Source organism: Felis catus, chromosome C1, assembly GCF_018350175.1.
Source record: "Felis catus isolate Fca126 chromosome C1, F.catus_Fca126_mat1.0, whole genome shotgun sequence".
Classification (NCBI taxonomy): Eukaryota; Metazoa; Chordata; class Mammalia; order Carnivora; family Felidae; genus Felis; species Felis catus.
In genome coordinates, this window is record NC_058375.1 from 215,187,808 (window position 1) to 215,200,628 (window position 12,821).

General features: G+C 58.9%; 1 protein-coding gene across 7 annotated transcripts in view; it reads left to right on the forward strand.

Moving 5' to 3' along the window:
- MROH2A (maestro heat like repeat family member 2A) overlaps positions 1-8,851 on the forward strand; it is a 45,440-nt gene extending 36,589 nt beyond the window's left edge. For 6 of the 7 annotated variants that reach the window (XM_045034654.1, XM_045034656.1, XM_045034655.1 and 3 more), the window contains 11 exons: positions 1,532-1,691; positions 1,771-1,964; positions 2,311-2,448; positions 2,897-3,011; positions 4,319-4,465; positions 4,621-4,803; positions 5,259-5,414; positions 6,842-6,970; positions 7,617-7,719; positions 7,978-8,043; positions 8,626-8,851. In XM_045034654.1, coding sequence (XP_044890589.1) covers positions 1,532-1,691; positions 1,771-1,964; positions 2,311-2,448; positions 2,897-3,011; positions 4,319-4,465; positions 4,621-4,803; positions 5,259-5,414; positions 6,842-6,970; positions 7,617-7,719; positions 7,978-8,043; positions 8,626-8,747 — 1,513 coding nt within the window. In that variant the 3' untranslated portion in view covers positions 8,748-8,851. The remainder of the gene's footprint in view (positions 1-1,531; positions 1,692-1,770; positions 1,965-2,310; positions 2,449-2,896; positions 3,012-4,318; positions 4,466-4,620; positions 4,804-5,258; positions 5,415-6,841; positions 6,971-7,616; positions 7,720-7,977; positions 8,044-8,625) is intronic. The other variant, XM_045034658.1, reaches the window with a different exon arrangement.
- The last annotated feature ends 3,970 nt before the right edge of the window (positions 8,852-12,821 follow it).

Below are 12,821 nucleotides of genomic sequence, written 5' to 3' on the forward strand. Positions count from 1 at the left end.
GACCTGGCAGGACCTCATGCCCCTCAGGTGGCCTCGTGACCCCCTGCTTCCCGGTGTTATCCTCACGGACTGCTGAGTCCCTGCGTCTCTGTCACCGTGTCACACAGGCAGCTGGCAGCGTCTCACCCGCCCGGGGGCGTGTGTTTGCGATGGTACCGGGGTCCCCTGGGCACAACCCAGAAAGGGGTGGGCGCTGCCCCCAGAGCAGCCAAGGCTGCGGAGCAAAGACAGGCCTGGAGACCGTTGGTGGAGGGAGAGGGGACAGGTGTCACCCAGCAAGCTGTCACATGAACAGAGAGGCCTCAGATGCAGAACCTCAAGGGCTGGCCCGGGCGAAAGGCAGGCCTGGCTGTGCTGTAGGCGGAGGGCAGTGCGGATTGCTTGATTTGATGGGGGACGGTGGCTTTCGGAGCAGTGCCGAGTGCGGGGGCGGGGGGCGTGCAGTGCAGGCCCCCGTGTGGCCTCTGTCGGGCTGGCGATCTCGGCGGCCCGGGTCACGCTGGCTTTCGCTATACTGGTGAGCTGTCGCTGTGTAACAAACTGTCCCCACCTTGGAAGCTCAGAACAACCCCTGTTATCATCTCAGTTTCCACAGTCAAGAATCTGGGGACGGCAGAGCTGGGGACTGTGTTCAGGGTCTCACGGGGTGGCGGCCAGGCGGAGATTTTCCGGAACCCAGGTCGTCCCTCAGGCTCACGCGGTTGTTTCTTGCCGTCGCAGGCTGAGGTCCTGCTTTCTTGTCTCCTTACACCCCGACGTCTCCTTTATGAGAAGTGGTTGCTGATGAGCCCACGTGCCCACGCCTCCGTTCGGTTCCCGCCACCGGGCACCCGGTCATGTGCCCTCCCAAGCCCAAGCGTGTGATTGGCTTTGTGGATTCACACGGGCCGTGTCCACCTCTCCTTGTTCCGTTGGATCTTGGCGGACTTGCCGCTTTAGCCCTTTCAGAGCCCCCCCAGACCTCCGCTCCCCTGCACCTGTGCACACCCGGCCCGTTAACCTATCCTGGGGACCTTCCCTTCTCGGCAGAGCCACAGGCTTGGACTTGGGGGGCGGGGAGCTGCTTCAAATGCAGTCTGGCAGGCTGTCTGGCCTCTGCAGGCCTCCTGCCCCCTTCTGTGGGCTACAGAGATGAAAACGTCGTCCTCAAAGGCGTGTTGGGAGCAGGAGGCGCTGTGCTATCTGCAAGCTGCTTAGGACCCGACAGATTGGGTCCTTGGCAGCTGTTGCTGGACGTACCTATAAAATCATCGGAGAGGAGGCCTGGCAGGTGCCTCTAAGGTCACCTAGTGGTGGAGCCGCAGTTTCCCGGGGTGGGGGGGGAGGGCGTGGCAGAGAAAGACAGCAGCATGTGGAGTCACGGACCTGGGTTCTAGTTATGCAACCTTTAGGCAGCTCACTCCACCTCCCTGATGTTCAGCCTCCGGAGTCTAACCCCTACTCAGGGGCTCGCCTGGGGGTCCAAAGGGGCTCTTACCTGCCAGGGTACGAGGCGGGAGACCCACAGTCCTTGTCTCTTGTCTTTGGTTAGCCACCTGACGGAGGTGTGGCTGGCCGTGGCCGAGAACGTGCCCTTTGCCCGGACGATGCTCCATGGGCTGATGGGCCGGCTGCAGGCGAGGTTCACCCCCAGGGCCAATGCCACCTCCAAAGCTGACATCTGGCGCCTGGCCGCGGTGGACCCTCTGATGGTGAGTCACAGGGGCGGGCCCCGGGGCTCCTTGGGGGCTCAGAGTAGGAGCCCTGACGCCTCAGCCCTTGTCTCTGCAGACCCTGTGCACCATTCACCTCCTCATCCAGAAGATGGATATGGACGACAAGGTCCTGGACCTCTTCCCCGACCTCATCTACACCCTCCTGCTGCAGCTCAGCGGCAGCCAGGGGCCAGAGGCTGTGTCGCCTGTCCTCAAGACGTGGAGACTCGTCCACATGGGGACCCTGCCCAAGGAGATCAATCTGCAGAGGTGCTCTCGAGGGCGGGGGTGGGTGGGTATGGCGGGCAAAGCAGTGGGCCCGAGCTGGACGTCGCCTCTGGGAAGTCACGGATCCCAAGAGTCACCTCCACCAAGAGGCCTTGTTGTCCTCTCCTGATGGGGAGAAGCTTCTGGAAGCAGATCCCACAACCCTCCCTCACATGAGTCCAGCACGGTGTGGTTTTTGCTGTTCGAGGACCCACTCTGCCACGTGATCGCCCTTAGCCCCTTGAGCTCGGCCCGGCGGACAGGGGGACCCCCTCTTCTCTGAGCCGGGTTCAGTGCCTGGGGGTGCCCGGGGGAAGCTTCGTCGAGACATAGCCCCACCTTCCTCCAGGATCACGATCAAGTCCATGAAACTTCTGTTCAGAAGACTCAGCAGCGAGCAGCTGGTTCGCACGCTGGAGGAGCAGGGCGTGTGGAGCCTCCTGCAGACCAGCTCCACGTTCCTGCAAGGCGCGGGCCTGCTGGCCAGGTGGGCGTCCGGGCTCCCCGTGCCGGGCAGTGGGACCTGCGGGGCCGCCTCCTTGCTGGAGGTCTAGGTCACGGCTGCACGCCTCGCTCCCGAGGCGACCCATGTCCCAGACTCTGGGATGGCAACGCATAGGGCAGAGGGAATCTTTTATTGCAACCCTTCCCCCTCCAAGGCAGGTCAGAGGCAGGGTGGGGTGCACTCGAGGCCACAGGGGGCAGGCGGAGAGCTCTTCCTGGGTCCAGGTCACTCACGAGTGGCCCTCATTCGAGTCCCTTTTTATAAAAAGGAAACGAAAAGTGGGTACTCCAGCGAAACCCTGACCAAAGCCCTCTGGTGAGGAGGGAGAGGCCCAGAGAGGTTAAGACAGGCCCCCGGGCGCCCAGCCCCAGAGCAGCTCCACAGGGCAGCGGCTGAGCAGCCCTCCCGGCCCCCTGGCCTTGTCCCCCAGGTTCTGCATGCGGAACATGGAGGGCTACAGGCAGCGGCTGTCAGAGCTGGTGCTCAGGGGCATGGACTCGGATGTCCTCAGCTGTCGCATCAGCAGCACGGCGGTCTGCGTGGAAGTGAGGCTCAGGGCGCGGAGGGCTGGGTGGGCTGGGGTGGGAGCTGGGGGGTGCCCCCCCAGCTCCTCTCTGGGGCAAGAGCCCAGGCTCTGAGGGGCATCTGAGTCAGGGGGCGGAGACTGTCCCACCCCGCAGGGGACGTGTTCATTCACTGGTTCGTCACACGATCCGGGGTGCGCATCTAAGTGAGGCGTGCTGTGCTGAGTGCCGGCAACACCCAGGGGCCTGGATGAGGGCACCTTGGCTCTCGCCGGGGTCGGTGGTGCTGGGGGAGGCCTCCCAGGAAGGTTTTGAGGGGTCAGCGGGGCTTTGCCAGGCAGGAAGACCGGGGAAGGGTGTGATGGCCGCTGGGGTCCAGTTCCCCTTCTGTGCAGTTGGGGCACTTTCGGGGTCCTGAGGGAATTGGCCAGAAAACTTTTAGGAGAAATTGTGTTGGCTGCATGATGCCCAACATGCTTTAGGAGCCCAACATCACCTAGGGCAGCATTGGCAACCTTTTTCTGTAAAAGGCTGGATAGTACATTTCCCATTTTGGAGTCACCAATTCGGTGTTTCGTTTTCTTTAGGTTTATTTTTAAAAATTTTTTTAGTGTTTATTTTTGAGACGTGGGGGAGGGGCAGAGCGAGAGGGAGACACAGAACCCGAAGCAGGCTCCGGGCTCCGAGCCGTCAGCACGGAGCCCGACGCGGGGCTTGACCTCGCGAACCCTGAGATCATGACCTGAGCCGCAGTTGGACGCTAAACCGACTAAACCACCCAGGCGCCCCTCTTTAGGTTTATCGAAAACACATTCATGTGTGCGTACATGTGTGCGTGCACACACACACGTCAGAGGGGTCCCCGTTGGCCGAAGTCCTGGCATTTTGAGCCCTGGGCCCCTTGTGACTCTCGGAGTCCCAGATGAGTGAAGTTCACGCTCCTCGTGCACTCCTGTCCAGGCCCGGCAGGCACGGCTCTTGGACACGGTGGCTGCTTTGTCAGGGTAACTGAATGAACGTAAGGTCACAACGTACAAGGTTTTTCCCGTGTATTTCTCCATGAAGCCTCCCGACCGTCCTGTGAGGCAGGTACTGGTGTCAGCCCCTTCTTATAGGCGAGGCCACGGAGGCTCCGAGGGGTTAAGTGACTTGCCGGGGGCCCCAGCCGGGCAGCAGAGGAGCCCAGAGCTGGTCCCGGGGAGCCGGGGCTCTGAATCCTCTCCTCTTCGCAGAGACCATTCTGTGCATTGGGTCTCATCACACGTCCCACCCTGAGGCTGAGAAAGGGGCCTATATGGGCGGTGACTGTAAAAAGTTCTCTCTTCTAGTTCATGAGCGACCCAGTTCTGTACCAGGAGAAGCTGCTGAAGCCCACGGTGTTGATGCTGGAGAAGGGCGTGGACCAGGAGGACGAGGCCTTGAGGGTGCTCTCCCTGCGTGCCCTGGGCAACATGGCCCTGGGTGCCCCCAAGAAGGTCCTGCGCCCGACCCTGAGCTCAGGGGCCCAGGGTACAGGGCCTGGGGAGGGGGGTGGCTGAGGGCCCGGGGCTGGCGTGTTCTGGCCGATGGGGGAGGCGAACCAGGTGGGGACTGAAGCTCCTCGTGGCCCCCTCCCCCACCCGCACCCCAGGTGAGGCAGTACCGGAAGCTGTTACTGGAGAAGTGCCTGGGCTCCCTGCGGGAGCCCGTGGTCACCAGCGTGACCTCCGAGGGCATGGAGGCCCTGGCCAAGATCCTGGCTGAGCTCCGGGAGGGCGACGTGGGGTCCTCGTTCGGCATCATCTCCGAGCGGTGCAGGGCCTTCTTCGACAACGTGAGTCTAGATCGTGGCCTTACTCGGTCCCGGCCCTCGCTGGGGGCTTCCCACGTGCCCACACACACGGGCGAGCACCTCTTATCCCCGTAAGAAAGGACAAAAGACGTGCTCTGGGACAGGAGGGGCCTCAGGTCTGACTTGGTGCCCACGCATCCGTCAGCCGATCCTGGGATCCCGCAAAAGAAAAACAAAACCTCTTGTTCTAGGACTCGTGGGACCCCTCCCCTGCTCGTAGGGTGTGAGCCTCTCCTCTTAATGCCTCGCAGCCTGCAGAAGCTCTCTGGGCACCTGGGTGGTGGCGGGCGGAGGGCCGCCATCCTGAGGGAATGATCCAGAAGCCTTTGCGGGGGCCGAGGCAGCCCAGAGGGTCCACGGAGAGACAGGTGGCTGGGCTTTCGTTGGGCTTTCTCGTGTCCTGAATTTCAGGACTCGTCTGCACATGTCGACCACAGGAGAGTGAGCTGCTGCGTTTAAAAGCCTTCGTCCTGTTTGGGAAGCTGGCAAAGCTGGTCAGGATCTCCAAGAAACACTTCTTCAAGGAGGAAGTGAAAAAAGCCTGGATTCCCCTCATGCTGCACTGCCAGGACCCCTGCTCCGAGGCAGCCCAGGTGAGACGCGCCCTCCTCTTTGTGGCCCAGAGTGTGGGGACCTCTGGTCCCCAAAGGAGAACGGAGGCGGGTCTGCGGGCTCAGCCCCTCCCCACGTCCCTCTTGGTCGGCCCCGTTCCTCACGCGGGGCTGGGGAGGGGGTCCGGCCGGCTGACCCACCAACCGGCCTACTGAGGCATCTCGGCGCCGTGGGGAGCACGGCACGGCGGTCTTCTCCCCCAGTCACGGCCTGCAGGCGCCCTCTGCCCAGCCTCCTTTTCCTTGCAGCGGATTCCACAGCTTGCCATCATCACCCTTGGGTGTTATGACCCGCTCACGCTCCAGACTTGCCTTAAATCCCTCCTCAGTGGCCCGTTTCCCCTCCCTCTCGGGGGGCCTGGTTTTTCTGCCCGTTCGGGCGTGGGGAGGCAGGGGAGACCCACAGCTCCTGCCTGTCCGACCGCCTCCCCTCACCCCGTGCAGGCCCGTGACCCTGACCTCTGTCTTCTCTCTCCACACGTCTTCCTGTGTGGACTGGGGCAGGGGGCCGGGGAGAGGGGGCTGAGATTAGGGGCAGTTCTGTCCCCTCCCCGAGAGCTGTGGGGCACTCAGCAGCTCACGCTCCACTACTGCCTCAGTCTCCAGTTCCGGGGTCCCGGGAGTCCCGCCCTGGTGAGGGTTGCGGGTGTCCACGCGGGGTGGGGTGGGCTGGCGGCACCTGTGGGTTGCTGAGGGGCATCCTGTGGGGCACTCCTGACTCCTGCTCGGCCTCGGGGACTCTGGTGACCCAGCCCACGAGCTCTCAGCCCTCAGAGACTCTCTCCTCACAAATCCATCAGTGGCTCCCACTGGTCTTTCACCTTGTATCAGCAGCTGTCCTGCGGGGTGAGCCTCAGGGAAGGAACGCCTGGGAAGGCGGCCGAGGGGGTTTAATGAAGGAACGGCAAAGAGGGGTGGGGGCTGGGGAGGCCACAAGGGAGGCAAAGGCCTGGCTGGTTCCAGGCACACGGTTGCCCTGCGTGTCCCTGGCGAATAGGTACCCCAACCCGTCTCCACACCCCCCTGCCCAGTCTCCTAGCCTATCCTCCCGTGAACTAACCCTGTCAGAGGCCGGAGGCCGGGGGGCCCGGTTGCTGCAGTGCTCAGTGAAGGTCTGGGAATGAGAAAGCTCACCCCGGTCCTATCTGTCCCTGCCAGGCCCCTGACCCCAATCTCCCAGAGGGGCAGGTCCTGGGCAGGGCTGCTGAGGGCACGGAGGTTGCTGACTGAGGGACAAGAGGGCTGCGTAGCTGGCGGGGCTCCGGTCGCAGGGACACTTCCCCGGGGCTGCCCCCTGGCTTCTCGACGGAACGCCAGCCCTGCCATCCCCACCCCTACCCCCAGACCGTGGGAACCCCCTCGGTCTGCCTGGCGCCCTCCCTGCCATCCCCCGCCCTGTGCCCCTCCAGGCCTGCATGACCACCATGTTTCAGTGTGTGCACTTCTGGGGCTGGAAGGCCCTGGAGAACAGCCCGGGCCGAAGTAACACCAGTGCGGCCGAGATGACTGTTTTCCAGATGATGCTGTGCTCCATCCCGGTGAGGAGGCTGAGGGCGTGGGCCTGTTGGAGGGCCGCCCGGGGCCTGGGGCTCTGGGTTACGGCTGCCATAGACCTCTCTCCCGTGACCATGTGCTCACCTTCCAGGCGTGAAGCGTCAAGGCCAGCACGGTCCAACAGAGAGATAACGCAAGCCGCATACCCCCACGTTTTCTAGTAGCCATGTTAAGAGAAGAGAAAGAGGGGAAACCAAACAATCATAGATTTTATCTCACCCAGTAGATCCAAACCATTGTCATGTCAACATGCAATCAATGTGCCAATTATTAACGGGGTATGTTCCAGTTTGGGGGTACGGTCTTCAAAATGCAGGAGGCACCTGACACTTAATTCAGACCAGTCACGTTTCAAGTGCTCAAGGGCCACGTGTGGCCAGTGGCTATGGTATGGGACAGCCACAGAGTCTAAAGGCCAATGTGATCTCCTCTCTGGGTCAGACAGAAGGTAACAGGGGGCTGAAAGTCCCTAAGTTGCCCAGCTAATAATTCGCTGTGTGATGCTGGGATGTGCACTTGCCCTCTCTGGGCAGACCCTCCCGCATCAGACAGATGGGAACCCACTCTGTGAGCAGCCCATCTCTAAGGCCTCATCCTCCATGGCTCTGTCCATCCTGTGTCTATTTGCAGACTCAGAAAAAGCCTGCTGTTCTCTATAGCTTCTTGCTAGAAACAATGACCTACGTTAATAGTAACTTGCCAAGGATCAGAATTGCTGCGTGCGACCTGGCAGGTGAGCGAGCAGATGTCTCCGGATGCAGGAGGGACCTTGAGGGCCACACCCAGGCCTGGAGCGGGAGGTGGCCGAGGAGGGGCCAGACTCAGGCGGAAGTCCCCCGGCACGTGTCCTATCACACCCAGCTGCACACCTGCCTGATTTCTCAGCTAGGCATCTTCAGCGGAATCCTAAACAGATACCTCCTAAGGTCAAACGGAATCTCCCACTGGCCTAATATTTGTGTGATGAGCATCTCGCTGGCTCTCGTTTTAGGAATTATTATGCAGCAGATGCCTGCGCATCACCTGAAGAAACTGGACTTTCCGGCACTACGGAATTGTAAGTAGAGAAGACTCAATTACACGGAGTCCTCGACCTCATTCGGGGAATTTAGAGAAAGCGCCCGGGGAAGAGCCAGCGCACCCTTTGTTGCCTTTTTGTTTTTTTCTTTTCTTTTCTTTTTTTTGTTTTTGTTTTTGGCGGGGTTGAGGGACGGGGGCGTGTAATCAGGGTGCACAGAGACAGACGAGCCTGCAGGGGGCTTTCTAGAAGAAAACGATTTGACCCGGGAGGCCTTGCGCTCGTGCGCTGGGCCTTCTGCCCGCCTCCCCATCACGAATGTCTACGAGATGTTTCCACCCTGAATCCCTCAACTGGTCTACACCGCGTGCGAGTTCTGTGGGCGATCTTTCTGTCCCAGAGAAGTAACAGAAGGCTGAGATGGTGTGTGTGTGTGTGTGTGTGTGTGTGTAGACGCAGCTCCCCTGCCGTCTTCTGATTTCAAGTACAAAGGGTTCTGCTTCTGCACCGTGTGAGCCCCTAGCCACACAAGCGGCTTCGGGACCTCCTACCAGCTCCAGTGCCCGTGCAGAGGGCACGGCCGAGCGGGGTCCCGACTCTCCTGTTTGTGCCCACTCTCAGCTCTCCAGGAGCTGCAGTTGGACTTGGATCCTGGGGTCCGGAGGGCAGCCCTGGAGACCCTCAAAGTCTTGGATACTTGCTGTCAGCACCAGCTTTTGGCTTCTCCCGAAGGAATTTGCTAGATGGTCCGAACGTAAAGCGCAGGCTGCCTCTTCAGAGTGCCCAACCACAGCCGTGCAAGCCTCTTTTTAATTTAGTTTGTACGAAAAGCATCGTTCTAAAATAATCAGTGTCCCTTTCTTTCCTTCCCTTGGAAAATAAGCCTCCATTGCCGTTTGGAGTACGGATTCCTGACTTGGAAGGTGACAACGTCCCCGAGCCCAGGCAGTGGGGCAAAGGGAGGATTTACTTCCAATGGGGTCGTTGTACGTCCACTTTCCCCGGATCGTGTGAGGGTCTGAATCCACGTTTGTGCCCCCCACGCTGATGGTGTGTCCCCTGCCAGGCGCCGTGCCGGGAAGGGAGGGGAGGCAGGCGGCCATCTGGCCCCTGCCCCCCACGACCCCACCCTTGAAGGGAAAAGAGGCATCTCTGCCGGGGACTGTGATACACATCCGAAGAAGGAGGGTGGAAGTGCCCCAGTGGCGCAGGGGTGGGTGGGAGGGGGGAGTGCCCACCAGCCTGGGGACGATGGGGGATGTCTCCAGGAAGCGACACAACACCAGGCCTGTCCTCACTCTTCCCATCGTGGGGCCGGATGGGACAGGCTGGGGCAGGGACCCGGCAAAGCCTGGAACAGAACCCGGTTGAGGGGCAAGAAGGGGAAATAAATGAAGGTCATGTCCAAGCAACAGGCAGGGGACAGGGGAGGCGGGCAGGGAAGGCTCCCTGCACTTAGGCCAACAGAGTAGTCTGTAGTTGCCTCCTGAGCAGGTCACGGCGGGACTCTCAAAGGCAGTCGCCACCCCGGGCCCCTCGGTGGGAGGGGGCTGCTGGACAGCGCAAAGCATCATCGTCGGTGCGCCACAGGCTTCCCGGGACCCCACTGGTTTCCCCACTGTTTTGTGGCTCCCGTGGGATAGATAGTGAGGGTATTTTCAGACACAGGCGGGAACAGACAAGCCATTCACTACAGGCACGGAGGAAAGGGCCACAGGTGTGGACAACAGTCTTCAATCCCCTTCATGCCTGTGCAGAACATTTCCAGACGACTTATAGGCTTAAATTTGGAAAGCAAAGACGCAAGACAATAGAGTGTTTTTTAAAAATATTTTTTTTTTAAATTTTTTTTTTCAACGTTTATTTATTTTTGGGACAGAGAGAGACAGAGCATGAACGGGGGAGGGGCAGAGAGAGAGGGAGACACAGAATCGGAAACAGGCTCCAGGCTCTGAGCCATCAGCCCAGAGCCTGACGCGGGGCTCGAACTCACGGACCGCGAGATCGTGACCTGGCTGAAGTTGGATGCTCAACCGACTGCGCCACTCAGGCGCCCCCAAAGGATTTTATTTTTAAGTAAACTCTACACCCGATGTGGGGCTCGAACTCACAACCCTGAGATCAAGAGTCACATGCTCCACCGACTGCACCAGCCAGGTGCCCCACCGATAGAGTATTTTTTATTCTGAGAGTAGGTTTTCTTTAAAAGGTAACAGCAAAGGCCAGAAAAAAATAAAGGATTAAGCTATCCGATTCTGTTAACATGTAACTTCTGGGCAATAAAATGCCATAAAGTTAAATGACAAATCACAGATAGACATCACTTGCAGTTTATATAAAACGAGATTGGTTCATATAATTGGACGGGCATCCAGAACATATCCTACATCGGTAAGAAACAAAGCCAGTTAACAAGAGAGGCCTGAGGGGACGCTTGAAAAGCCAGGACCCCTGAAATGCAAACTGCAATACGTCTCACACCCCCCAAGTGGCACTGACTGGTGGCAATAATGTGGGAGGTGGGACCTCTCCTATCGCCAGAGCGCAAACTGAAATAACCGTTTGGGAAAGCGATTTGGCAATAATTAGGGAAGCTGAAGACACCTGTCCACGACCGGCCCCTCTAGACGTAAGCCACAGGTGAGCCCACGCACGCACGCATCACAGCTGTGCATGTGTCCTTAGCAGCAGACATCCAGCAGGAAGGGGGGTAACCAGCCACCTGAACTCTTGAGATATGAGACACCCGCGCCCATCACCTCCCGTCAAGTGCAAACACCTCTTGTGAAACCAAGTTGCAGAAGGCGAGTACTATGTGCATGTTGAAGACACAGACCACCCCACATATAGCCTATGGGGTCCTTCATTGGCGGATCCCATAAATTAGCTAAGACCCCTGGCACCCGGGTGGCTCAGTCGATTAAGCGTCCAACTCTTGACTTCGGCTTAGGTCGTGATCTCATGGTTCGTGAGATCGAGCCCCGTGTCGGGCTCTGTGCTGGGCATGGAACCTGCTTGAGATTCTCTCTCTCAAAAAAAATAATAATAATTAGCTAAGACCCCCAATCTCTTCCCCCTTGCCTTCTTCCTGTAGATGATAATCAAACCCCCGGTTTCCCAGTCTCTGCAGCAGCCGGGCCTGGCCTGGCCAGAGACAACAGCACAGGCCTACTAGGGATGAGGCAGGAGGCGTGGGGGGACGGGGCTTGGAGGGGGTGGTGGTGCGGGCAAGGCACGTTTTGGCTAAGGGTATTTTTTCCCCACAAAGAGCAGAGAGGGGGTTGTGCTCTTCTTAGGAACACAAGGGAAAGGTCTGGAACTGCAGGGGCCACCCCAGCCTTGTTGGCGCCTGGGCCAGCAGCCCCTTGCCAGCCTGTGCCGAGGAAGAGTGAGCTGCCCGTGAGGGGTAAGGCTCTCGGAATGTTCTCTGCTGCGAGCGGCACAGCCCTTCTGGTTCCCACGGCTCTGGACCGAACGTGAACCCCCAAATCCACATATGGAGGTCCTAACCCCAGTGTGATGGAATCTGAGGTGGGGCCTCCGGGAGGTGATTCGGTTTCGATGAGGTCACCAGGGTGGGGCCTGCACGAAGGGATTAGTGCCCTTTTAAGAAGAGACACCGGGCCGAGGGCCGTCAGCAGAGCAGACTGTCCGGGGACCCGGATCTCTGACTCCCAGCCTCCAGAACCGTGGGAAGTAAGTTTCTGCTGTGTAAGGTCCCTGGTCAGTGGGATTCTGTTAAGGCGGCCTGAGCTAATTCCTACACTCGGGTAATGTGGTCCCAGCATGAAGGTGTAGGCGGAATGGGGCACATATCAGTATCAGGAAGGAAAGGTGTGCAAAATTGAACATTTCTGACTTTGTATTTAAGAAAATGTTTTTAAGGCTTATTCATTTTTCAGAGACAGAGAGAGGCAGAGTGTGGGGCGGGGAGGGGCAGAGAGAGAGGGAGACACAGGATCCGAAGCGGGCTCCGGGCTCCCAGCCGTCAGCACAGAGCCCGACGCGGGGCTTGAACTCAGACTGTGAGATCGTGACCTGAGCTGAAGTGGGATGCCTCACTGACTGAGCCACCCAGGCGCCCCTATTTAAAGCAAGAAATCGTATTTAAAGCAAGAAATCCACAACACACGGCAATACGTGGGCTGGCACACTGGCTGTCACCGTGTTCTGAATGTGTGAAATATTTTATTTAAAAAGTCACCGTGGTACCCTGTTATACGCAGTGGCAACGAGAACCACGAGCCACGAGGGGGGCCCTGTGGCGGCAAGAATCCCGGGACTGTCCGAGAACAGCACGATTTCGGCTAAAAACATGAAGAGGTTAGGAATGGCCCGTCATGGGTGAGCTACTTTCAACTTGCTCCCTCCTCATACGGGAGAGAGCAGGTCCTTGGTTCTGAACCTAAACCGTGGCAGCTCTTTCCGCGAGGGCCATCGTCTCCAGGGCTCACACGGGTATCGGGGCAAACGCTGCTCTCTACCTACGGGGAATAAAGAGCATTCTCAGGACGTGTCTACAGTTTAAAAAGAACACATGAGGGGCGCCTGGGTGGCGCAGTCGGTTAAGCGTCCGACTTCAGCCAGGTCACGATCTCGCGGTCTGTGAGTTCGAGCCCCGCGTCAGGCTCTGGGCTGATGGCTCAGAGCCTGGAGCCTGTTTCCGATTCTGTGTCTCCCTCTCTCTCTGCCCCTCCCCCGTTCATGCTCTGTCTCTCTTGTCCCAAAAATAAATAAAAACGTTGAAAAAAAATTTTTTAAAAAATAAAATAAAAAACACATGAGGAAAACAGGTCTATAAAGGATCACACGAAAAC